At 39.4% G+C, this 26,000-nt stretch overlaps 1 protein-coding gene across 1 annotated transcript in view; it reads right to left on the bottom strand.

Moving 5' to 3' along the window:
* Positions 1-2,184: 2,184 nt before the first annotated feature.
* Positions 2,185-26,000, bottom strand: part of Prex2 (phosphatidylinositol-3,4,5-trisphosphate dependent Rac exchange factor 2) — a 307,700-nt gene continuing 283,884 nt past the window's right edge. Inside the window, exons 38-40 of the mRNA XM_028864566.2 lie at positions 15,819-15,921; positions 11,352-11,419; positions 2,185-5,696 (exon numbers count right to left, since the gene is read on the bottom strand). Coding sequence (XP_028720399.1) covers positions 5,651-5,696; positions 11,352-11,419; positions 15,819-15,921 — 217 coding nt within the window. The 3' untranslated portion in view covers positions 2,185-5,650. The remainder of the gene's footprint in view (positions 5,697-11,351; positions 11,420-15,818; positions 15,922-26,000) is intronic.

The raw sequence follows: 26,000 nt of genomic DNA, 5'->3' as shown, positions 1-26,000 counted from the left end.
ATAGTCGGTTACTTTTAGAGAACCAGTTTGATATTTTATTATTAAAATGAATACTGTGTACATGAGTGCTTACAAAAATATTTTTAAGCAAAAGCTATAATCTACTCATATACTTGCAGTTACAAAAATATATATTCCTCTGAAACTAATAAACTTGCTTGAGGCATTAGATACTTAAATTCAAATGTATGCTTTCTAAATATTTCAACAACTTAGTGTTCTTGACTGTATAGTATATAATACACACATGGTATTAGAATAGATTTATCAATGAATAACATAATTTTAAGTAAAGATCCAAGTAACCCTTGTATACATATGGATACAGGGATCCTGTGAAGATTTTTTAAAATTAAATACATCCAATACACTCAACTCTGGTTGCACCTTTTATTAAGTAAATTTTCAAAACATTTGTTGGATGACTACATGAGTGGATGATAGTAATTGTTGTTTGTGCCTAAAATTAACTACCCAAACTTTTGTTGTTTCTGGTACTACCAATATTTATAGTAACTATCATTTAACAATTTAACAATTATGTCCATTAAGCTATTTCTTAATGGTAAACTAGGTAAGTAGATTTAAGATTGACAGGATAGTAATTCAGTTTGGACCCTGGCATGTCTCCCAAAGGTCCCTGGGTTAAGGGCTCGCTTCATGGTGCTCTTGGAAGTTGGAGGCAATTGGGGAGGTCCCTGTGTCTGTGGAAGCCTTCCTTTCAAAGACTGGGGACCAAATCTCTTTCTCATCATTGTGATTTGGTTAATGAACAAGAGAGCTTTGTTCTGCTATCCTCTCCTGCCACGAGATGCTACTTATTACAGGCCCAACTACTCAGGCTTCATTTGACTGTAGACTAGAATCTCCAACACTCGGAGCCAAATTAAACCATTCCTCTTTGTAAGCTAATTATCTCAGATAATTTGTCACAGTGATCACCACAAAAGAAAAAACAAATGAAAGAAAAAGAAGAAAAGCTGGCTCACACAAAGAGCGAACACAGTGAACCAAACGAAGATACCTCACCAGGTACACCTAACGCCTAGTCAGCACTGGTGTCTGCAGCACACATCATACTGTCTATTCACAAACTCTGTCTCATGTTTTCATACAAATAAGACATCCAAGTCTAATTTTTGTAATTAATTTTCACAAAATAAAACATAGTTGATAAATGATATATAAGGACATATGCATACATGTATCTGTATATCATTTAGCAGACTTAGTATACTTTAGGAATCTATTCCTGTGAGAGGAGAAACTATCCTGAGTGAAGCAGGCTTCCCACTAGGTCACAACCAAGAGATGCACAGACTATATTTTAACAGACCTCTATGCATGCCAGGTGGTACTTCGCAATGTGAATGCTAACAACACCAACAATGGCAAATCATTAGAGTAGCAAAGGATTCTGAAACCAAAGATTAACCACTATGGCCAGCATACAATTTCAATACCTAGGAAAATGGTGGCCATTTGTAAAATTACTATGTTGGGGTCATTCTTAGTAAATATGCCTCTTACATTTCCCCTTCTTCTTCAGAGTAAATATTTTCCTAAGATTCTTCCTTAAACTCCAAAGACACAAAAGTATAGTGTGTTTTATTTATTTGAAATTTAGGTCATCTTAAGCCATTTCAGAATCTTTTGCTCTTACAAGTGGATTATTTCTGAAAACTAGTTAATATATGTATATATACAAATACATATGGATGTTAATGAAATCATAACTGGCTAAGGAAGAGGCTAGCAGGAAAATTTACATAAAAATAAAGACTAGTTTAAAGACTAGTTTCCCAAAATTCAGAAGCAATTTTGTCAAATACTAAATTTTGGTAGTTTAGTTTTAATACCACTAGTGTGAAAAGTCTGGAATTACTTCAAAAATTTTCCAAAGGACAAATGACTTAAAGCAAGGTTATTCATTTGAAATTTTAATATTATGATTTTATAAAAACACAAATGAATAAGAAAACACCTGCTCAGCTATGCTGAATCATGTTGCACACTACAGCAGCTTGGACTCGTGTAAGAACACTTGACTGTTTGAAATAGAAATGTATTTGCTTTAATTACAATAGTTTACTCTCAACCTAAAGCTTCCCAGAAAAATTAAATACATACTTTGCCTATACTTGTTAATACCTCCTCTGAGATTTTGTTTGCTTAAAGTTAGCTAATACCTACTCTGGGATTTGTTTCTCATTGATTTTCTTCACTGTTAAAGTTAGCATAAGATCAACTTCATGTCATTCTGAATTGAACTACTCAAAGTTAAAATCAATACAGTCAGCAATAGTGCCATTCCCATGTAACATGCACTATAGCATCTTAGTCTGTCTTAGGCAGTGTCTCACACTGTAGTTAACATTGGTCTCACACTCACTCCCTAGCTCAGGCTGGCCTACAACTTCTGGCAATTCTACTGCATCATTCTCTTCTGCATACTGACGTTTCGGTTGTAGCTTAAAGGGGAGCCAACACAGTTCAACATATGGCTTCTCATGTGCTCGGCAAGAGCTCAACCATGGCCCCACATTCATAGCCATGGTGTTGTCTTCCTTTTTAATTGAACATCTTGCTGCGAGAAGGGTAGCCACTGACTACACAAGGGATTGAAGACACTAGAGAAAAGTGTGTTAAAGGGAAAGAAAGCAGCAGCAGCCTCCAGATGGGATGCTGGTTTAGAGGGGAGCGTGCAGCTACTAGAAACTCAGCACTACACATCTTGTTAAGCAAATCTGCAACAGAAATTCTCACCCTCTGTCTGTCTCTCTAAATAAGAAGTAGATATATTGTTAGCCCTCAAATCTTCATATTTTGACAAAATTAAACTTTGTAATGCTAGAAACCAATGAGAAAAACCTGTAAGATAGTATAAAGGATTCAGGTCCCATGATAAGATCTGAAATCTCTCGACGGGTAGACAGTAGCCTATGTCTGCATACAGAAGTTGGAAGAATAGTAAACAGGCTTTCTCAGTAGTTTGTCAATAAACACTGGTTACAGAGGAGAATGCAACAGTAAAGCAAGTGTGCCCTAAAATTTCAAGACCTGCTAAAGACCCAGTGTCAAAAGGAGGTATATATTATGGTAGTGAAAAATGATTACTCATCTATCAGATTTTTATCAGTTTTCTCATCAGCCAAGTTTTATATGATGTCCTACTCCTGGCTTGCAATACACGTGTAACCTCTTCAATTATGAATGGGAAATACCCAAAAGACCCTATAGTTCTCATACATTAAAGACATTTTGCATATTCCCACTTGATTTTGCAACATAATTTATATAATTAAATGACAATACATATCACAAAGCTCCAACTTTAGTAAGAAAATAATTATTAATATTATAGTGGCTCTCACATTAATAAAGAAAAGTAGCACAATGCATAAAGAAAGTAGGTTTCCCAGGTTAAACTCTGACTCCACCATGTTTACCATGTGAACTTGTCCAAGTCACTGGGTTAGTCTTTGCTTTAGCTTAGCTATGGAGTGTGGGCAATAAAACAAGGTCATATTTCATCACTGCTACAAGGTTATGTAAAAAAGGAATAGCAAAATTTGGGCTGGGCAACCAGAGGTGCCATTTAGTACACACTAAACCATGGAGGCTATAATTTTATTACACTAAAAATTTACAGTGATTGATTGATGTTACTATAAACCACTAGAAAAATTTTCATGTTAGTAAGTGCTGTGTACAAAGATAATATGTTTAACTCAAAAAATCACATTGATCACATTCTGTTATATAGAGTGGATCCTTAGAATAGAGTAATTTATAAATACTGCCAAAGCCAATAATACGCTTGATGAGCTATAACCATGCTTCATAGGCCTTTGTGCTCTGTGGAGGCTTACTTCCAGGATGAGTGAGGAACAGTGAAGCAACATGAAGGGCCTGTGAGTCCGTCAGTTCGCACTCTTACAACTTTCAGCAGATGATAGTCTGAATTACCAGAGCATCAGAGCTGTATGCTGACGGGAGCAAGAATGCTAATTTCCCAAAAGTTGTGGATGTATGTCATATAAATAAATATGCAAGTGCAGGCCCTATCTTAATTAGATTCAAAACACTAAGGCTTTTATTCAGCAACTGATGTTGGTTTCCCCACAATTAATCACATACAGATTTATTGGAAAAAAACATCAGGTGCTCTGTGAGTGCCTAATAATTTTTACCTTAACTAGTAGGATACATGTACCCCATACCTTTGGAACACATTTTTAAATTAAATATACCACTGGCAATTGAGACAGCTTTTAATGATGGTCTAAAAGTCATTATGAAATTTATAAAGTAAAACAGTTTGCCCAAACTGTAGTTAAGGTAAGGATTTCACTTGCTTAGCCTACATCCATACACAGTCCTGTGCTGCACAGTGGCCTTTGGGTCAGTGATGGGCAGCCTCTAGGAGATGGTTCCATAGGCCCTATCATCTAATAAGGCCGTAGTCATTTCTGCTTGTGTAAGTGTATCCCGTGACATTTGTATAATGATAATATCACCTAAAGGCACAATTTATTCCTCTTAGTAAGCAAAGTACAACTCTACCAGAATCACAGTGATGATGTTTTAATTATTTTTAAAATTATATATTTAAAACCAATATTAATCTATTCGCGGTGTTAAAAACAATGTTAGTGTATCAACACAGAAGTGATATAAACACTGCATATACTTTAAAATGAATAAGTCTATACCTTGGTTATATAAATTATCAAGGTTCTTCCCTAATGGCCCTTTAAAGTACAACAAATAAATCTATTTTCACATCTTATACATACAACTTTATAGAAAAATATCCATGATGGTATATTATTTTAAGGGTCTGACATCTCACAAGAAGACTTCATAAAATTACATTTGTCTTTCTCAGTTCAAGGTTGAGTTTTCAAATAGGCTTTTTTCTTCCTCACTTCCTCCTCTCACTTCCCCAATCCTGGCAACTCCTTATCCACAGTCATCAATGGTCCATCACCCAGTATTCATGGCTCATTGCAGAGATCAACAGAAGCATCTTCCTGCTGGAATGTTTACACAGACAGAGAACATACTTGACAACAGTGAAGAAGTCTTCCCAGAATCTCACAAATTTCTTCACTAAAAAGAAGCCTTAGACAAAATAGAGGCGTGTATTTTTCTACCTCCCACATATACACTTCTGTGTGGTTCATGGGGGAGATGAACACCTGTGCCTCCCAATCTACACTGTCCCTGACATTTCTGTATGATGGCTTCCAGAGTGTGGCCATCATTTTTAGTGACAGACTTCTTCAAGAAAAACTACCAAGTATTACACGTGTCCATTGGGGAAGTTAAAAACAAATACAATATAATTAATGAATGAGAAAGGAAGCAAAATAGTTAATCCTTCATCTCTGTATATTTTTCCTATAAATTCCAGCAGTGAATTTTGCCCTAATACAAATCTTTAATGTCAATACATAGAGTGTGATGCTGAACTGTCTGAATGAGTTGCTAGTTCCAACATAAATATCCAAAGGGAAACCAGACATTAGTTATTTACACCAGGAGAAAGGGTTACATCTTAAATATGCATCTCGGTATCTTCAGAGGAGAACGTGGAACTTGGTCAGCATTTGGAAGCTTCTGCTTGCCTGACTCTTGGGAATCCTTATTCTTCTCCAACGGGAGGTGGTGGCTCACACAGCTTGTACAGCCTAGAAAAGACACAGGACAGTATGACAATCATTTAATATACCACCCTAACCAGAGTGGCAGAACAAATACATTAGATAATTTCTTGGCTCCCTCAGCCATTCACCACATTGACTATTCTATGAAAAATAGCATATGAATCAGCTTGATTCAAAATTTTGGACCTGTGATTTAGAAATACTTCTATTTCTTTGAGCACATTTAAAAGGCTGCTCATTAAACAACATTCCCTGTTATGAACTGTAATGTAAATATCTGATACACAGGCTATCTGGTGTGACCTCCCCAAAGGGGTTGTGACCCACTGGTTGAGAACCACTGTTTTAGAAGCTGCTGCTCTGCTTGAGTCTGTCTGTTTCCTTTGCTGATAGTAAAATCTATCCCCTGAATGCCAGGAGGCAGTGTTATTATGATAGTTAGCACCCTGTCTACCACAGATATCTCGCAGTGATGTGGTCTCTATCTCATGGGGACCTACAAATTTTCTTACACCTACTACAAATTTCCCTCATTTTGCACTATCCCTGTGGAGCAGAGGCTGGCTGTGGATGGGCTGATGTGGCAGCTTCCTGAAGCCTGAATCTCAAGACACAGTTAGTTACTTGGCTTGTTCTAAGGATCTACAACTGGCTATAGCCAGCCATCAATCACCTGTCAGTAGGATCTATCTCCAGGTTCAAGGAATTCATGTCACCTGTGGAGAAGCTGGGGCATGCTCCTTCATAGCCAGGCCTAGTTGTTTGAGACCATACTGCAGCAGCACACAGCTCAGGAGAACTCATTAGTTCTATACAAGTTGGTCAGGGTGGCTAAAAGCTAACTCTAGAACCAAAGCAAAAGGGAACAAAATGCTGCCAGATAATGCTAATGACCTCAAGGCCACATGCATTACTTACAGTACATCCAGAGCAGTGGTTCTCAACTTTCCTAATACTGTGACCCTTTAATACAGTCCCTCATGTTGTGGTGACCCCCCCAACCATACAATTATTTCATTGCTACATTATAACTGTAATTTTGCTACTGTTATGAATTGCAATGTAAATATCTGATATGCAGTACATCTGATATGTGACACCCCCCCCCCAAAAGGCTCGTGACCCACAGGTTTGCGAACAACTGACCTAGCGGCTGAACAAAAGTGCTTGGATGTTGGATTGTACCTGTTCTCCTTAAGAATTAAAGGTACACATACCCTACTTTGTACATTACTCTAGTATCTCAAATGTGGAACTCAATTTTGAAACATTTCTTGTGTCTGTGTGTGTGTGTGTGTGGTCAGGGGTGTGTGTGTGTGTGTGTGTGGTCAGGGGTGTGTGTGTGTGTGTGTGTGTGTGTGTGTGTGGTCAGGGGTGTGTATGGGTACTAAGGATTGAACCCAGGGCTTTCATACTTGTTAAGCACATGCTCCACCACTAAGCTGCACTCCCAGTCTCAACAACCCAATCTTACAGCTTTTTGAAAGTGATTCAGACCAGGGTCGCCAAGGAAATTTACTCCTTTTTGCACAGTAAATTGAACAGAACTTACAAGCATTGTTAGTCACTTTAGAAAACTATAAACTTCCTCTCCCTGTGACATACAAAACCATGCTAATTCTAAACCAGTGGAGAAAAATGGGGATGATTTAATACCAATTTGTAAGTCTGGTTAATAAAATGAACTTTATCAGTCTGGAAGCCAGAAGTTATGTCTTTGGAGGTTTGCAAAAGGTACTTCATGCCTGAAAGGTGGCTTTTGCCCCGTAGGTTATCTCCACAGAGAAGGAGAATTTTGAAATGCGTGTTTTGTCCTTCCCAGAGAAAAGAACACATTAAATTGAGCTGAAGTAGTTGGAAGATTCTTCTGCAGCTGAAGGACAAGATGCTGCTTCAAATTGCCTCCTGGGGCTGGGAAAACAGAACAATGAGAAGGTTCTTTTCTTTCTCAGTTTCTAGCCTCCTGTTTCCATGGGAGTTCTGCCTAGTGTGTAACGAAGTACAGAGGCCTGAAGCAGGTAATGGAGATGGGAGGGCTGGTGGAGAACGTCCTACTGATCATACTCTATTACCTTGCTCTGCATGCTTGTGCCCAATATGATCAATGGTAGCAGAGAGATGAGTCTTGGAAATGTCTGCCTTGCAAATTGGAGCAAAGGCTACTCCCTGTAGTCACCAAATGCAATAATAGCTCTGTCTACTGCAGAGCTGGAAAGCTTCGGCTTCTGTGAGGCTTCTTGGAAGTGACTCGGGGTTATCTGAGTTCAGACACACTTGTAATGGAAATTGTACAGCTCTGGGAGTGTAGCACAGGCAGGTGAATTTGGGGAGTGAAATGTAATAGGTAAGGAGCTGGACTCTAATGTTGCAACGTGGCTTCTACTTTTGGCATCTAAATTATTGGTGTGTGTGTGTGGCGGTGGGGACTTCTGCTGGCCCAGCATAGGAAGCTATTATCCTACACATGGGTACCAGAGGTCCTGCATGAGCGAGGGCTGTCCTGGCCCCGCTTCCTCTTCTGCCTTGTTGGGCTTATATTTCTGCATTGAGCAGAGTCCCCAAACTTCAGTGTCTACACCATGCCCTTTACCCTCCTACGTGTGCTAACAGGGCTACAGAGCAAATGCCTCTTCTATAGTTAAAATATAAGGTGTCTCAGCAATTGCCCATCTAACAGATGAGAAGTTGGAATCTCAGAGAGAAATACACACACACACACACACACACACACACACACACACACACACACACACACACACACGAGTTGGGACTCAGAACTTGTTTTTCTCTTCTCTCTCCTTTAAGCAATGATGTGTGCTACCTCTTTTCACCCTGCTTTCACCGAAAGGCCTGCCCCTCCCAGACACATAACAGAAAGTCCATATATGTCAGTATATGTTTGCCAAGTGAAAGGTAACAATAATAAGGAAAGTGGATGTTAGGAATACCATGATGGAGGCTGGCTGGGAGATTTGAACCAAATAAAACCTCACATAGAGAGAGCTCACTGGACCTCCAAGAATGAACTTTTTAGAAATCTTTTGCCAGCTTTGCCAATGGGTAGTTTGGCCCTGAGAACTAAGTGTGTCCTCCAGCTAACTGTCCTTGAGGAAAGTGCTGGTTCCTGTTAGGAGGAAGCCTAGGCTGATATGAGTCTCTATATTCTCAGCATCTCCAAAGACTGTGGCTCATCCCCTCTTCTCCCCTCCCCTCCTCTCCTCCATCCCTTCCCTCTTTCCCCTTCCCCTTTCCCTTCCTTTCCTCCCTCCCCTCTTTCCTGTCTCTTCCTTTCTGGGGATCAAATCCTGGCCCTTGTGCAGTCCAGGCAGACTTGCTAGTGCTCTACCACTGAGTTAGGTCCCCAGTCCCACACTTCATTTCTTTAAGTGGAAGCTCCTTCAGGACCACAGTCACTTCTGTCCTGGGCTTCTGTCCTCCCTGGGGCAACAGTAACACGCACTGTATTTCCTCATTAAATAGCTGCAGAATGAGTGAAATAGTAAATAAAAATGTGAAATGATTTTCATTTCTGTCTTAAGGCTGTTATTCCCTTGTACAACGTGTCAATTTTATAGCTGGTTCATTTTATTATGTTTCATCTCCAAATGTTTAAAGATAATCCAATAGAGAAAAGGCCTGAGTTCATCAGTTTGTCTTCTTGTGTTCAGCTGGAGTATTGGTTTATTGATCGGGGTGCTGAAGCCTTATCCCAACCCCACTGTTTATTACTGTTCAAAAGCTCTAGCTGAGAATACCTTGTAAAGCTATTATCTTGTTTTCTTATTGGAATTTTAACACTTCAATGGGTCTATTATACAAATATACCACATCTGCTCACGGTGCTAGAGAGAACGTTTCATGTGTAATGATTCTTTAGCAATAGAAAGCTTAAGACTCCAATTTAATCACCCATGAAGGATAACATTAGCAAGACTGGAAGACTACATCGAGTTGGGAGTCAGCACTAAAAATGAATGCAGCAAGAACAGGAGAGTCCCATCCATTTTCAGGGGGGAAATATGTTTTCCCTCTTGAAAGTACTCTCACCACCCAAATCGTTTATCAAAATGAAGTATAACTCTGTAAATGGCTGTGGTCGCTATCCTCTCTCTGGTAATGGTGTTGTAAACAGAAACAAAGAACATCTTGCCTAAGTCAGGCTCTGGAGATGCCTACGTTTTGTTAAAATATAAACATAATAATGATCAAATGTAAGAGTAATTATTTAACATTGCTCCACTTCAATACGGATGCCTGCTTACCCTAATCATGGGAAATCAAATAGAAAACATTTCTCTATGTTCATTCACTGAGAGTCCTTTCATACGATAATTGGTGAACTGTGAACATTTGATATAACCAACAGAAAGTTCACTGGTTCATTCAGCTCATTTATTCATTCACTTGGTCTTGAAATAAATGTAAATATTTGATGTCTTATGTAGTCACTGATAAAATAAAAGTATATTCTCTGTTTTCTGAGAACTCATATTTGGGTTGGGCAGAGAAACCTCTAATTATTATGGCAACATGACATAAAAAGAGGCATAATGTGATACGCAGGATACCAGGAAGCCTGATAAAACAGCACTCGAGCAAAACTCAAAGCAGGAATAACATCCAAACTGGCATTTGTGAGTTAAATAGGAGTTCTCCAATCACAGCAGAGGGAAGAGCATGGCAATCACAGAGGGGCAATGGAAACGGTAGACAGTCACAGAGGGGCAATGGAAAGGGACAGTCACAGAGGGGCAATGGAAATGGTAGACGATCACAGAGGGGCAATGCAAACAGTAGACAGTCACAGAGGGGCAATGGAAACGGTAGACAGTCACAGAGGGACAATGGAAACGGTAGACGATCACAGAGGGGCAATGGAAAGGGTAGACAGTCACAGAGGGGCAATGGAAAGGGTAGACAGTCACAGAGGGGCAATGGAAAGGGTAGATAGTCACAGAGGGGCAATGGAAAGGGTAGATAGTCACAGAGGGGCAATGGAAAGGGTAGATGATCACAGAGGGGCAATGGAAATGGTAGACGATCGCAGAGGGGCAATGGAAACAGTAGACAGTCACAGAGGGGCAATGGAAATGGTAGACGATCGCAGAGGGGCAATGGAAATGGTAGACGATCGCAGAGGGGCAATGGAAACAGTAGACAGTCACAGAGGGGCAATGGAAAGGGTAGACAGTCACAGAGGGGCAATGGAAAGGGTAGATAGTCACAGAGGGGCAATGGAAATGGTAGACTGGTAGTTACATTTTGAGTTGCATTTGCATAGACCCTTCCTTTTGAATTCACTTTCAAAATAAAAAGGTCTGTTTATTTTGGAAAGCATTCATTAGCCCCTCACCAAATTGCACCACTGAATTCACCAATTGAACATCTTTTTTTTTGTTGTTTTGTTTTTTGAGACAGGGTTTCTCTGTGTAGCTTTGCATCTTTCCTTGAACTTGCTTTGTAGACCAGGCTGGCCTTGAACTCACAGAGATCTGCCTGCCTCTACCTCCCGAGTTCTGGGATTTAAAGGCGTGTGCCACCACAGCCCGGCTCAATTGAACCTCTTACAATTAGTGTCAGTATGACACTGAGCATGGACTAGAGCAGATACCTTTGCCGTGACTGACACTACCAGAGGCCAGCAAGCCCTCAGGTCAGTGGTAGATGGGGTATGCTTACCTTGGAGCTGACTGAGGAGTCCGGTCTCTAACCCCCAAGTTCTTAGCTGTGTTCTGAACTCTTGCACCCTGAAAGTCAGGGAAATCATTTCAGCTCAATAATGTTCTGAGTTAATTCATATAAACATGAGTTGAGGCATTATTCTAACACTGTTCAACATCAAGGGACAGTAATAAGAAATACAACAGAAACCACTATATGAACATTTTGTGAGTGCTCTTATGAGTTAAATTATATGGTTCTAAATACTATTTATCCTGTAGCATCAGACTCATCCAAAAGCCAGTTTAACAGATTCCCGTTTATTCCCACACCTTAATCTTTATCCTCAGATGCAATTAATAACTTAAAACATTGAGAACAGGACATGATCAATGCTATAAACACATGCTAGTCCCCAATACTTTCACAGAACAGGAGTCACACCTGCATCTCTTCAGATGGACAGTTGTTTTAAATGTAATAGTGTTTTTTATAAGAAAACATCTTCTAAATAGTTCTAAAGAATTTCTATACATATAAATGTGGATTTATGCAATCTAAGAGTTTTGCCTCAAAGTTGGTGATATAAAGACAATCTTCTTCAGCAATAAAAAGGACCCTGTGACCTGTCAGTTTCATGAATTAAATTACAACCGCTTTTTAGTTCCTAATGGAAGCTAATTACATTTTGACCCAACTATGAGTGTTTGCTGCTGGGAACAGAGAAAGGAGAGTGACTAAAACAAAACTCTGAAATGCTCCAAGTACCCACTGCACATCCAATACTACCCTAATAAAGTTGACAGTAAATGAAGATAAACCCTAAAGGATAGATTCTCTCAAAATAAAACTAAGAAATGAAAGCAGATCTGGAAAGATTAACAGGCAAAAAGGACACACAAGAAGGAATTAAAGAATAGTAACCAGTCTTATTTCTTTTGAAGACATTGAATACTTAGGAGAATATCTGCAAGAGCAAAATAGATTTCTACACATTTCACCAAGCTTCCCTTCTTATTAAAATTTCCATTAGCTGTAGTTTATCAAAACCAGGAGTCAGCACAATATGATGCTATTAATTATAGTACATTGTGTTCAGATCCTACCACTTGCTCCAAGAAGGCTCCTTTTCTGGTCCAGGATCCTCCAGAGTAGAATTTCATGCTGCATTTTGTGAACAAGGTCCATGCTTCTAGGACAGCTACTCAGAACCTGTTCTTGATGACCTTCATACTTTGATGGGTACCAGCCATTATTATGTAGAATGTCTCTGTCTTATTTAGGATTTCTATTGCTATGAAGAGACCACGACCACAGCAACTCTTTAATTGAGGTGGTGACTTACAGTTTCAGGTGTTTAGTTCATTATCATCATGGTGGGACATGGTAGCATGTAGGTGGACATGGTGCTAGAGAGGTAGCTGAGAATTCTACATCTTGCAGGCAAAAGGAAGTGGTCTAAAACACTGGGCAGTATCTTGAGCATATATGAGATCTCAAAGCCTGCGTCCACAGTTAAACACTTCCTCCAACAAGGCCACACCTCCTAATAGTGCCACTCCCTTCAGGGGCCATTTTCTTTTAAACCACCAGTCTCAGTTTGGATTTGTCTGGTGTGTTCTTATAATTAGAGAGAGGAGATGCATTTTTTTTAAAACAAGAAAATCAAGGAAGTAATATTGGGGCATTCTCTGTGGATGATATTAGGAGATACATGCTGTCCTTGTATCTTAGCACTTGTGAAATTACTTGATCTCTTTTCTAATGGGACATCTACAGTAAAGTCACCACCTCTCTGTAGGCTTTACAAAGAAGTTATGACTATGAGACTGTGAATAGTGAGTCTCCCCTTCAAACTTCTGCTCACCATTTCAGGCCCCACTGATGACATTGTGATGGAATGGAATTTTCTATCAAGATGAGTTTTAATTTACCAAATCCTTTATTCAAGTATATATTTAACTCAGCAGGAACTCACAGGTAATGATTAATTTCATTCTGAGGTACAATATGAATCTCTTAAAATTTTCCTCTCAAATTGCTCTGGTTTTGAGTACTGGGAGTTCTTTCTGGTTGCTTCTTGTACACCTTGATCCACCTTCATCATGTGTCAGCACCTGCTTTTGCCCAGTACCCAAAGGCCCATCTTTTCATCTCAGCAAGTAAGTCACCATTTTTCCTTGGACACAACACTTCTTCCCTCCTTCCCTTTCTTCCTTCCTTCCAAATCCTGTTTAGAAGCCAAGACCTGGATACTCTATGTCCTTGATACTGCTGGCGAAAAGCTGCTTCTAGACCTTTTAGCAGACAGGGTTAGTTTACTGACAAACATGCTCAGACACTATTTCTACATCTATACTTAATCTGTGTATGCACATATTGTGTGTATACACGTGTGTGTGTGTGTGTGTGTGTGTGTGTGTGTGTGTGTGTGTGTGTGAGTGCATGTCTATTAGGTCATATTGATACTAAAGTACCACAGGGCTCATTAGTGACTCCAGCCTTTTCTTTCTTACTTATTTGTAACTTATTTCTCTGTCAGTGACAACCCATCTTTTCTTGCTTAGATTAGCATTGCTAGTGAGTTCAGTCCTAATGTTTACAAGAATTAGTTTTAGAATGTCTAGGTCATACCTGCATGAAAAATGTTTTTTAACTAGGTACAATATTCATGTATAATTCTCTGTGTCATTTCATATTATTTCATTAAATAATTGATAGAAAGCTTTTCATATAACTGGTATAATTGGAAACAACTATTGGCATATTTTCTATTCATCTATATGATTCTCAGATGAAAGAGTGATAAACACAATATGTGCAGTTTAGATTCTACCTGGCTTTTTGGTCTTTCTGATATACATATATAGATATGTATATCATGTATACACAAATATGTATATCATGCTTGTAATGAACTTTGTAGCAGTTATGTCAGACATATGTATATCAACTTCTCTTTATCTCTATTTTCTCTATGTCCATTTTGTTTTCATGATTGAAGATATTACAGAGGATCGTGGTCACTCAAACCCACAGGTAGAAATGCATATGGAACCAACTCAAAATAAACTCTTCAGTGGAATGTTCATGAAAGGCTCACTCTAGCTCCTTCTCCTCATAAGGTGTAATTTTGGGAGAGCTTTTCCAAAGTTTCCCATGCACGATCTCTAAGAGTAACACAAGAAAAGCAAAGAAGACTTCATTCACCCTTTTGTTCTTGTTTCTGACCTAAATCCTACCTCTGATGTGAACATTTACCTTTTTGTTTTTTTAAAGAAGAACTTGTGCATGTACTTCCCCAAGTCCTTCCTAAACCTCATGGCAGTTTGCATCTGTGTTTGTCACTTGCCACCTGGACAACAGTATGTCACACTCTCCTGGTGGGTCTAAACTTAACGAATCCCTGTGTGACCTTCTAAGTTGCATTCAGTCAACTGCTAACCCAGGATACCTAAAGCAGAAGTGCCAAGGCACGCACACTCACTGGACCTGTGATCCACACTGCAGATGTTAGCCCACTGTTGGCTTCTTCAGTCCATTTCTTCACTGGCTAGCTTAAAATTCTATAGTGAAATCTTGGAAACAATCCTGGGGGTGGGGGTTGACAATGCTTATGCTTGCCTGAGTCAAGTTTTAATGAATAAAGTGGTGTAATAACAGGAACATATCTAATGAAGTCACTGTCGCTGAACAACTCAAGGCAAGTCAACTTTTACTGCAGCAGGTCAAGGATAGAGACAGAAAAATGTAGAATTGATGACTTTTATTTTTCCTATTACTGCTTAAACGTCTTTTGGACTAGCTCAATTCTATTTTCTAATCAGAACAATAGAACTCAGTGCATTTAAAAAAAAAGAATTTAAACTATTTAAGACCAAATTACCTTGGTTCTTCAAATGCTATTGGGTTTAGGAAATTCATTTTATTTAAAAGGGAATACAGAAATAGTCTGGTCTCTGATGATGGAAAGAGAGTTGATAGGATCATATTCAGACTCACATGGAAATTCTGAGGTAAGCACTTTATCCTCAGGATGATGCATACATCGTGCACACATCTTATCATGGACTGGAAGACTTTGGAAGATCACAGAAACTAGCAGTGTTCTCAATTCCTCTTCTTCTTTGCCTCTGTCCCCTCCTAATCTACTTCCCAGGTTTAGTAAATTATCTACGATTTCCAGAAGTGCCATACATCCTTTATTGTGTTACTGCTAAAAGCCCAGTCCACCCTTGTTTTGTGCGACAATTCCCTTTTTGCTGTCACACAGCACAGAAATCCTTTTCCCAAGTGTCCACACTTGGACTAGGTGTCTGTACTATTTTCTCATTGGACATGCTTCTCAGCCATGACTTACCCAGAGTCCCATGCCTAGAAATGTCCATCGCACACAGGCACCCATAAGCCACCAGATAAATGAACAGCAGCAAAGCAGGTCCTAGAAAACAACTCCCCTAAGACAGGCAGGAGAGAGGGACTTACCTGCTTTCTCATCACATCGGTGGCCTGCATAATGTATCTAGGAGGCAGCCCATGGCTTCTGGCTAGAATGATGGCCTGCTCCAGTGTCACACTTAGGGTGCACCTGTGGGCCAAGGTAATGGGAAGCACAGTTAGACCCACTGATCCATTCCTAGAGAAATCAGAGCTACCAGTGTCATCAGAAACCAGTCAAGCTCAATGTTGCTCAGAATCCAATATTGACTCCTCTACATGGAATTCCTGTTTACAAAGGGGCCACAGAGAAACATACATTACTGGAGATATATGTTAAAAAATTTTAAATTTAAAATGAACTTATTGTGAACTATGTATAAAAGAGAACTTCACTATAGGAAACTGAATAACCATATTTTAAATAGAATTTTTACTTTTATTAATAATGCATATAATTTAGAAGAAATAGTTTTGTATTTATCCACTTCTACATATTGGCAGTTAATAGATTTGGGGTTTGGGTTTTAGAGACACAGTCTCATAACTTAGCACAGAGTGACTTCAAACTCATGATTGCCCTGTCTCAGCCTCTTCAGGAATGGAATTACCGGGCTAGGAATTTTTCTAGATCTGTCCAAGACTTTCTTTCACTAGTGACTGTATGAAACACTAAGTAACAATGCAGGTGCTCACATATGAGGAAGTCCGACTCATCCTTAGTTATGAGACTATGGTACATAATTCCAATACATTTGGTAGATTTTACTGACTATCTAAAGAAAGAAGAGAGGATTTAAAAGCACCATTTGTAATAAGAAAAGACCCTGCTAAGGTTGGGCTCTACAATTACCCATCACTCTAAGGAAGAACATGATGAGTTCCTCTGCCCAATAAATAACTCGAGAAGTTGCCTCCTCATAACCACTGCCAAGAATTCCTCTGGATTGCTCACATGCCAATGGTCTGAAGTTACATAATTAGCATCTAGTTTAACACAGTGTTCACAGGTATTTAGTGTCTGAGTCAATTCGAATTGTTTCACGCACTGTTGTACGTGCACCTGCAGGCCACCAAAGGCCAACCAGGGTATCTGATGGTTCATGTAAAAAGAAAATCAATTTCACTTAACTGCCTGCCTCCTCAACAGACTACAACCTTTTTGTCCTCCATAAGGTATCCTCTGCTCCAATTTTAAATCTGTTGACCCTAACAGTTTAATCAATAATGCTCCTTACACTAGCTGAACGAAGCTCAAGAAATAAAAAAAAAAAAATTAATTTCATTTTCTAATCCTGAGACATTCCTGCACTTTCTGATAAAGCATGGCTTGTCTCTTCTACTGGGGACACAGATACAGTGAGGGGTTTTCTGTCATCAACCTTCTTAATCATTTTACACTGACTTATTCCTCATTTTACAAGTTGTAAATAGTGACACAGCAGGAAACTGCCTGCCAGAGACTTGAAAATATTTGAGTTCAACTGGGCCATAGATGTAGCAAATAATATACAATAATATATATATACATACATGTATATATGTATATATATATAGTAATAATATATACAATATAAAGAGGGGGCATCGAAGTGTTAGTTATCTCTTTTGTCTGTCCCCCCAACCCCCTGGTCTTTCAAGAAAGAGTATCATTATTTAACACTGGCTGCTATTCACTATGTAGCCCAGGCTGGTCTAAAACTCACAATAACCCTCTTGCTTAGCCTCCCAAGTGCTGGGATCAGAGACATAGGATACCACATCTGGCTGAGTGGCACCTGTTTAAAAAAAATCAATGATATCTCACTTAAAGAAAAATTAACCTTCAAATAGGTATGCATGTTTTCTTTCCCCAGCCAATCAAAAAGAATGCTGTGTGTATTTTAATGAACTCCCACGATTGACTAACAAATATTTTTAAGGACATTTTTTCAAAGAAACAAAACATTAGGAATGCTGCCTGCTTACAATTCAGGATGCCAGGCTTCTCCAGGCTCATATTTCCATGCACAACATCCAGAATTCCACCACCCTAAGTGCAGTATGCACAGGAAAGCCAAGCACAGAGCTCCCAGCTCTGTGGGTGATAGGTCATTATTTGCCTCATCACTCTTTATCTTCTCTCAACTCTTTCGATCTGAATGCCAGGTGGTAAAATGCAACATTTTATTCCTTGTATCTAAAAGACTCCAATTCCTGAAAGTGGCATGTAGATTTCCCCTCGTGAATAAAAGCAAGCACAAAGCACACCCACTGTCAGGTTTTACAAGACATCATTGGATTTTACAAGTGATTTGATTAGAGAAGGGCTGAGCTTCAAACCTCAGATGAGCAAAAGAAAGGACATTCGAGAGCCCAGGAGCTGAGGAAAACCTACTCAGTAAGAAGTTCCTTGCTTGACTACACTACCTCCTTTCTAGAATAACTTCTGCTCTCAATAATGGACAAATTTTAAATATCTATATTTTTGCACTATCTTAGACAAATATGGTCTTTCAAATTTGTATCTCCTTCTAGTTGCTATTAAAAAGGCAAGAAAGAAGAAAAACAAAAAACTTGACTTATTTTCCCCCTTTGGTTTACATGAAAGTAATTTAACATTTATATTGCATGATATAAATGTGCAACTTTAAATCAAATTATCAATGTCACAGAGTAGTATGTGAATACTTCATAAAAGGCAGATAAGTACAGTGAATAAAGTTCCTAGATTACCTCACTAATAAGATATTCCAGATTCATATCCTATCTGACACTAGTGAGGACATGTACTTAGTGGGGTGGTAAATCACAGAAGAATTGCTAGTTCTCTACAGAAAGAAAAACAGGACAGTATATCTGTGCTTATGACTAACACATTTCTAGACATCCTGCACTGAAACCAGAACCAACTCATTACTATTTCATATACACGTAAAATGATAAACTAAAGCTAATGGGTCTGATTTACATTGAAGGATAGTTTGTTTTAGAAGTCTTTTGTGTAAGATGTGTGTGTGCGTGTGTGTTCACATGCATTCATGTGGATGCTAACAGTCAATCTTAATTGTTTATCCTCAAGAGCCTTCCACCTTGTTCTTTTTCCAAATAGATTCTCTCCCTGGCACCTGGAGCTAGCTTAGGGTCTGGTAACTGGCCAACAACCCAGAGGGACCCACCTGTCTCCACTTCCCAGCACTGGGATTACAAGTGCATACCACAACAGCCAAAGTGTTATGTGTGATCTGGGGGTTGACTTGAGTCCTCATGCTCATACAGCAAGAACTTTACCAACTGAGCATCTTCTCAGCACCTAAGGCAGAAGAGTGCCTTTCATTCATTCATTCTGGGCTACTTTTGTGTGTCCACTTTGCACCAAGTACCATTACTTGCCAGCAGAACCAAATGTGGTTCCATAACATTTCACTTGCTTGCAATGATCCTTTTGAGGTTCTTAGAGGGGCCCTGCCAGGATATTGACATCACCACATTATTAAGAAGCTAATTGCCTGGGTTCCTGTTGCAGCTTTCTTAAGCAGCAGTTACCTACCTGCACAGCATTCAAATTGTGGGGAAGAATGCCCAACCCCATGATAATGATGGGGTGTAGGGCACTAGAATATGAACTGCTCTGGTAGACACATGGGTGCTTCTTTTAACAGATGTGAGACATTGCCGATTACCTGATTTCACACACTCCAGAGCATCACATGTACTTGTGACCCATTAGTTTTAGCAATCTTTGAACTAATGACACATTTCTACCTGTTAAAAAGATAGAAGTGCTTACATTCAGTTTCAAATTCAAATTCTTTTTCAAATTCACAAAGTAAAATGTGTTAACTGCAAAAGGTTCCAAATGCTATTTTCTTCACTCCCAGCTTCTTCATTCATAATGTATAGTCTTGTGTAGACTTTTAATGGCTGCCGGTTATTTCTGGAACTGAGCTAGCAGAAGCTGGGTTAGGATGCATTCAGGATAGCTTGACTGAGATTATTTAGATGATTCATAGTTGCTTCCACATGGAGTTAGGGTATTTCGGTACTCTGGTACAGCAATGGCTTCCAGAGCATTCCTTCCTGCTTACACACTGCACAAAGCCATCCCATACTGAAAAGCAGATGCAGGACCAGAGGCTGTGATGCATTACACCCGCACCCTGCTCCTCTTGACTGGAAGTGTGTGTGGTCAGAGAAAGCAAGCCTGAAATGTACAACGCTGGAAGCTATCTGTGTAATAACTTTCAAAATGGCATGGCTCAGTCCGTGTGCTACAGAATTTCATAAAGTTTTAGATTAACAACCGAAAAGTGAGCAAGCCATTAGCAGTAATACACTTTTGCTACTGAAATGTTTTTCTGAACTCTTAGTAACTCAAATTAAATCAGTCATGCTAGAAGCTAGAACAAATTTTCTATTCTCTTCATAGGAAAATTATATCACAAAATTATCATAATTTGCTAGGCAGTCAAAGGCAGTGCCATAAAAATTGTGGGACAAAAGGACAGAGCGGGGTCACACAATAATATCATATTCTAAGTTTTGTAAGGCTTATATTTATTAGCATTTACCCCTTGTGACTTGTTCTTGTTCTGATATCTGGTAAATATTAACTTTTATTTCTTTTTTGTCTTCTCATTTTTCTTAAAGAAGGCACTTAACTTCAAACCTATCATCTCCACTATTCCAGCAAGAACAGTCTTCTACCTCTCACTGTTACCAAATGATAAGCCGACATTCTGGGCCTTTCTTCAATTGAGTCTCACTGATGAGGAAAAGCTAAGATTCTCAAAATTGCTTAAATGTAAAATGCTGTATTTCATCCCTGTATTAACTCCCATCTACTACACACTAAGTTCAGGTCTTTGAACATTCATTTTTCCATGAGGCAGCTTTTGCAATATGCCTCCTATTTAAGATGCTTCATGATACTCTTATAATAAATTAGTAGGTTTAGTGTGCTGGGCTCTGCTGACTCCCCATGGGAGACCTTGATTTGGGGGATGTGGGGATGTGGGGATGTGGGTTGGCTTGGGAGAGAGGGCAGGGGGTAGGAGGAGGGAGGAGGGGGATCTGTGGGTGTTATGTGAAGTGAGCAGAAAATTTCTTAATAAAAAAATGAAAAAATAAAGAAAAAAAGGCCTCTCAAAGCCTCAGGGCCTTCTGCACATTTGGTCATTTACAATGAACGAAAAAGCAGCTTAATTCTAATTACATCTTCAAACCTTCCAAGGTCTATTGACTCATTTAATGTTGATTTAAATTTTAGTGCACCAATCTGGGGGGGGGGCAGATGCTTTAAACTAAGCACCTGGGGAGATGCTGTACCTCCTCTGGACCACAGGGATGGTGCTGGATACAGAATAAGACTGATGGGGGAACCAGTGTGAGTGCTGGTTGTGGTACCTGGTGTCTTTGCTCTCAAGGCCAGTGTTAGAAGCTTTTGTTACTTGGTGTGTGTGAGGCGGGGGGGTAAAATTGATTGATCCAGGTCCTGGTTATAATTCAATATGACAAATTTAAAACACGAAGACCAGACTGATGATAAACATCTCTGGATTTGTAGCCACAGTTTGTCATACAATAGTATCATGTATATGTTCATCTAAAAATATTTTAAGATGAACATGGAAAAATGCAACTCTTAAGAGTTTCTTAGTATTTACTCTCCCTTCCGCATGTGGAAAATCATGAGTGAGATTGACCACTAGTTTAAAACTTTTCTCTGTGTCACATTACATATCCAGAATCTAAAACATCCATTATCAATGAGTTTACACATGAGTATTGATGATTCAAAAGTAACTTGAGCAATGTGGTATTTTTTAAACAATTTTGAGCATTAATTATAAAATGACATCACTTGGATAAATATGATCTTATTAGAATGCTATTTAAATGATTATTAACTTACAAAAATGGAGTATTTGTTAACAGACATCTGGACTTTACAAGTTTTTGTCAGTCTCTGAGTTTTAGAGAGTAGGTGTTGAGCAACAGCCTCCCCTGGGAACATGCTTGCTTGGAGATGTTGCCCCCTAACAAACACTCAGTGTAAACTGGCTAACCCTGATGCTCACACGCATTCACTTGCCTAATTTGAACTAGCTGAATACAAAAGAAAATCATCCTGTTCATTTGAAATCCGTGAGCTTTGTCTGGAGGCAGAAGTCTATGTCATGACCACAGTCTGAGTCTCTTTTCACCATTCTTCACAGCCCTGGTGCCGCCTTCACTCACGGAGACAAGGGAAAGAAAATTCTCCAAGAGTGTAGCACCCGGCACAATCTGATAAGGACACCCTGAGGTGTCCTATTATTTTGATTAAAAGTTCCTCACATGAATTATGTCTTAAGTAGCTTTTAATTCATATTTAGAATCTTACAGATTTAGAACATAGAAAATGAAATCATTTCCCCCATTTTCAGTGGCAGTCTTGGTTATTTCTCCTTTAATTAAAAGCTGGGTCACTTTGTGCAAGTGACTATTGGGAGCACATTATTAAGAAGCTAATTGCCTGGGTTCCTGTTGCAGCTTTCTTAAGCAGCAGTTACCTACCTGCACAGCATTCAAATTGTGGGGAAGAATGCCCATCCCTAAGATAATGATGGGGTGCAGGGCACTAGAATATGAACTGCTCTGGTAGACACATAGGTGCTTCTTTTAACAGATGTGAGACATTGCCAATTACCTGATTTCACACACTCCAGAGCATCACATGTACTTGTGACCCATTAGTTTTAGCAATCTTTGAACTAATGACACAGTTCTACCTGTTAGAAAGATGTAAGTGCTTACATTCAGTTTCAAAATCTCCTTCGCTTGGACATTTTTATGATCCTATTTCTCTCTGACTACAATAAAAAGAAATCTATGAAACAGATATGTTAGAGATTCACCAACTTGATGAGAAAGAAGAAAAAGGAGGCATGAGAATTAATTTATTAAAGATATAGGGTATAAAGACTTTTAAAATGTGATCCAAATCTTGCCATTTTCATAAGCCCACCCTGGAGTAAATGTTACAACTTCCCAAAAGTAATTGCCTAGTGATTATGATGACCTCCTATGGTTCCATTAAAAGTGGTATATTACTATGAACCCCATGTTATTAAGTATAACTTGTCCATTCACAGGAGATCAATGTATGTGTGCAATGGATTACTGCATCTACTAAGGAACATTGCATCCTACTCGTTACCTGTTTTTAACTAACTCTCAAAACCCCCTCTCTAGCTGTACTGCCAATGCTATCTTTTGTCTACACTGGTACAATCCCACCCTGACCCTTCTGTTTGGCCTCTTCTTGTTGGTGGTGAGGTATAAGGTCTTCACAGTACAGTCTTGGTTTCTGCTAGCTACTGCATGCTTTAACTGCACCGCTGACATTCTCTGTAGTCACTAGCCCTCTGCTTTGCACAAACTGTTCCTCACATGCTCTCTGTGAGACCTGGTTTAAGTCACATACTGTATCCTGTGAGACCAAAATGAGCCATCTTAGAAATAAGACCAAAATGCTTTCACCCCAAAACTAAAGGCCTAAGACTGCTTCTTTTAGCTACAGGCCATAAGTTACTGGAACAGGCCAGAAGTTACTGAGACCAGTCAGTTCAGATTCCAGAAACCAGGAAGTGTAAAAGTACAGAGCCACAAGATAGTCACGAGGTAATGCCTGCCAGACTATGGAATGTCCTCTCCCTGGTTTCCAGGGTAACTGATCACAGAAATGCCTCCACCTGAGGGCAGCCAATGAAAAATGGTGGTGGGCAACTACTTCCTTAGAAGGAAAACTGAATTGTGATTTCTGGAATTCCTACAAGCGAGCCAATCAGAATTGTACCTGTACTAGCACCCCTAAATGATGTAACCTTGTGACTTTTCCCTTTAAAAACTGAGCTTGCAGACAGGTGGGCGCTTCCTCCAGCCTCCACTGCGTTGGATGTATTGGACGAAGTCCCTGCCTAGGCTTGTATTGCTTTTGGATATCCAGAATTAAACCTTGCTTTTGCATTCCGGCATGCTCGTCTTTGGTGGTCTCTCTGGGGGTCACGATCTGGGCACAACATATCCTACTTATCTGGGGAGTGTACATTTAGGAACACAGACACTGGAGAGATGGTTCTCAGTTGGATTCTGGCTTAGCTGATAGCTCTGTGACCTTGAACAGGTTATTTAATCTCTTTAAATTCTGTGTTTCCCAATATAAATCTAGTTAAATGATAGTAGATATGAGGTGGTTTTTTTTTTTTCAGGATAACATAAAGTAACTTATCTTATTACTTTTCATAGAGCATATAGTATATAGTATAGCCTCAACAACTATCAAATTTCATTAATGTGACCACTGCACCATCACCAATAGGCTGGAGTGGTATCTGTGTCCACTGTAGGCTTTCTAGATCATCGTCTGCTTCCTGGTACTCAGTAAGCATTCAGTACATATCTTTTTAATGTATACATGTACTCCTAAAAGACAAGATTCATTTCTTTATAGTCTGGATCTGGCATTTATTTTTAAGAAGGGTCCACTCATTAAATCTCTTCAGAAATATGACAAATTCATTAAAAGGATAATAGATATTGGCAAAATCAATAACCGGTTCCCTTATAGCATATACATAAAAGATTTGGTTTCATTTCCATATCTCCAGATCCAAACACTGTTCCCCCTACACCTGCTGGTTAACATTTCTGGGTGAATTTCATTTCTACTTGGAACATAAATATTACAGTCTATTGATTAATTAGTTTTACATTAATACTCCTGAGGACAGTTTGCCTTGAATAAATCTCAGTTGTCTACAATACATCTGTCACACAAAGCTGCCACCTCTTTTTATTCTGTGTTGAATCACTTCACTTAAAAACCCAACCCTGTGGCTATTCTTTCCCTTCCCCATGTAAACTGCTGCAGTTCGGCTTCCCAGGGTGGCTCCCTTGTTAGGACTAAGTGCAGAGAAGGTGGGGACTCTCAGTCTCCCTCAGAGCCTCCACAGTAAAGGTAGACAAATAGCCTTTTGTGTTATCAATGACTGAACACAGGTTAACACCTGCCTCTTTTCATGTCCCAACCTTTTGTCTTTATTCTAATGGATTTTCTCTCTAGGAATGAGAACTTGCTCAGCTGAAGTTCAAGGGGGACCCTTTTGTTGTTTTGAGTGACAATTCATGAGGCAGCAGGGGGGATGTTTGGTGGTTTCTATGAATAAGCACTAACAAGGTCTAGCATTTTGTTCTCTGTTTCTTAGGATACCTCCCCCTTTTTGCCTATGATGAACCCTTACTGTGATTTCTGATGGTTCCTGCAGGTTTTCTCTATTTTGGTAGGTTGACATAGTAATTTTCAGCAGCTGTGTTATGTGGGCTGGGGGTATAGCCCAGTGTAGAGTGCTTGCCTAGCATGAATGAGGACCTGGCTCTATTTCCAGTACCCTAAAAATGAAAAACACAACAACCAAACCAAACCAGCCAACCAAACAAACAAACCAGTTAGATGTGTTTCATATAACTCTGCAATAAGGAGATGGATGGATTTACTATCAAAACCACAGGTCTCTCTAGAACAGCTAGAGTAGCTGCAGTTGCTAGGTCCTCTGTCAGTGCGGTGCTGTTAGTGCATGCTGCTCACTTAGTGTTCACACTCCCACTGTAACAAAGAACTCATGACTGCCGCCTCATCCACGAGGCTCGAAGAGATCAGGTTACGCAACCATTTACTTACTTTAATAGCAAGTAAGGAACAGGATCCAACCATTTTCCGATCCAAAACCCGAGACTCTTTTCACTACATGAAATTCATATCACATAGCTAATGCCTTTAGAGAATTGGAGCTCCCACCATCCATTATTCAACATCCACAATCTTGGGCTCGGGACTTGCATTTTATATGCATTGTTTTGGGAGAGATGAATCCAGGAAGCTCAGATTGCTTCTGGATGGATGTAGACTTTGTCGTACTAAAATGTGCTCAGGATTAGAAGGGAAAGAGCTCTGAAGCATACTCAGGTGTATTGATTGTAAAGTAATCAAAGGGTGAGAAAAACCTGACAGGATAGCATGTCCCTTCCTACCAGGGCACTGTATTCTGTTGTATAAAATGCACTGCTCTGTGCAAAGCGTGTCATTCCTGCACGGCTCACACTTACTCCAGCCTCTAATTGTATTTAACCAGGGCACACAGAGCATCGCTGTGCAAAATCTCCTGAGAAGCAGAGAGAAGCACCCGATTGAAGAAACCAATTTGTTCCTGT

The sequence above is a fragment of the Peromyscus leucopus genome, chromosome 5 (genome assembly GCF_004664715.2).
Source record: "Peromyscus leucopus breed LL Stock chromosome 5, UCI_PerLeu_2.1, whole genome shotgun sequence".
Taxonomy (NCBI): Eukaryota; Metazoa; Chordata; class Mammalia; order Rodentia; family Cricetidae; genus Peromyscus; species Peromyscus leucopus.
Note: the sequence above shows the minus strand (reverse complement) of the source record. Positions and strands in the feature narration are given on the sequence as shown.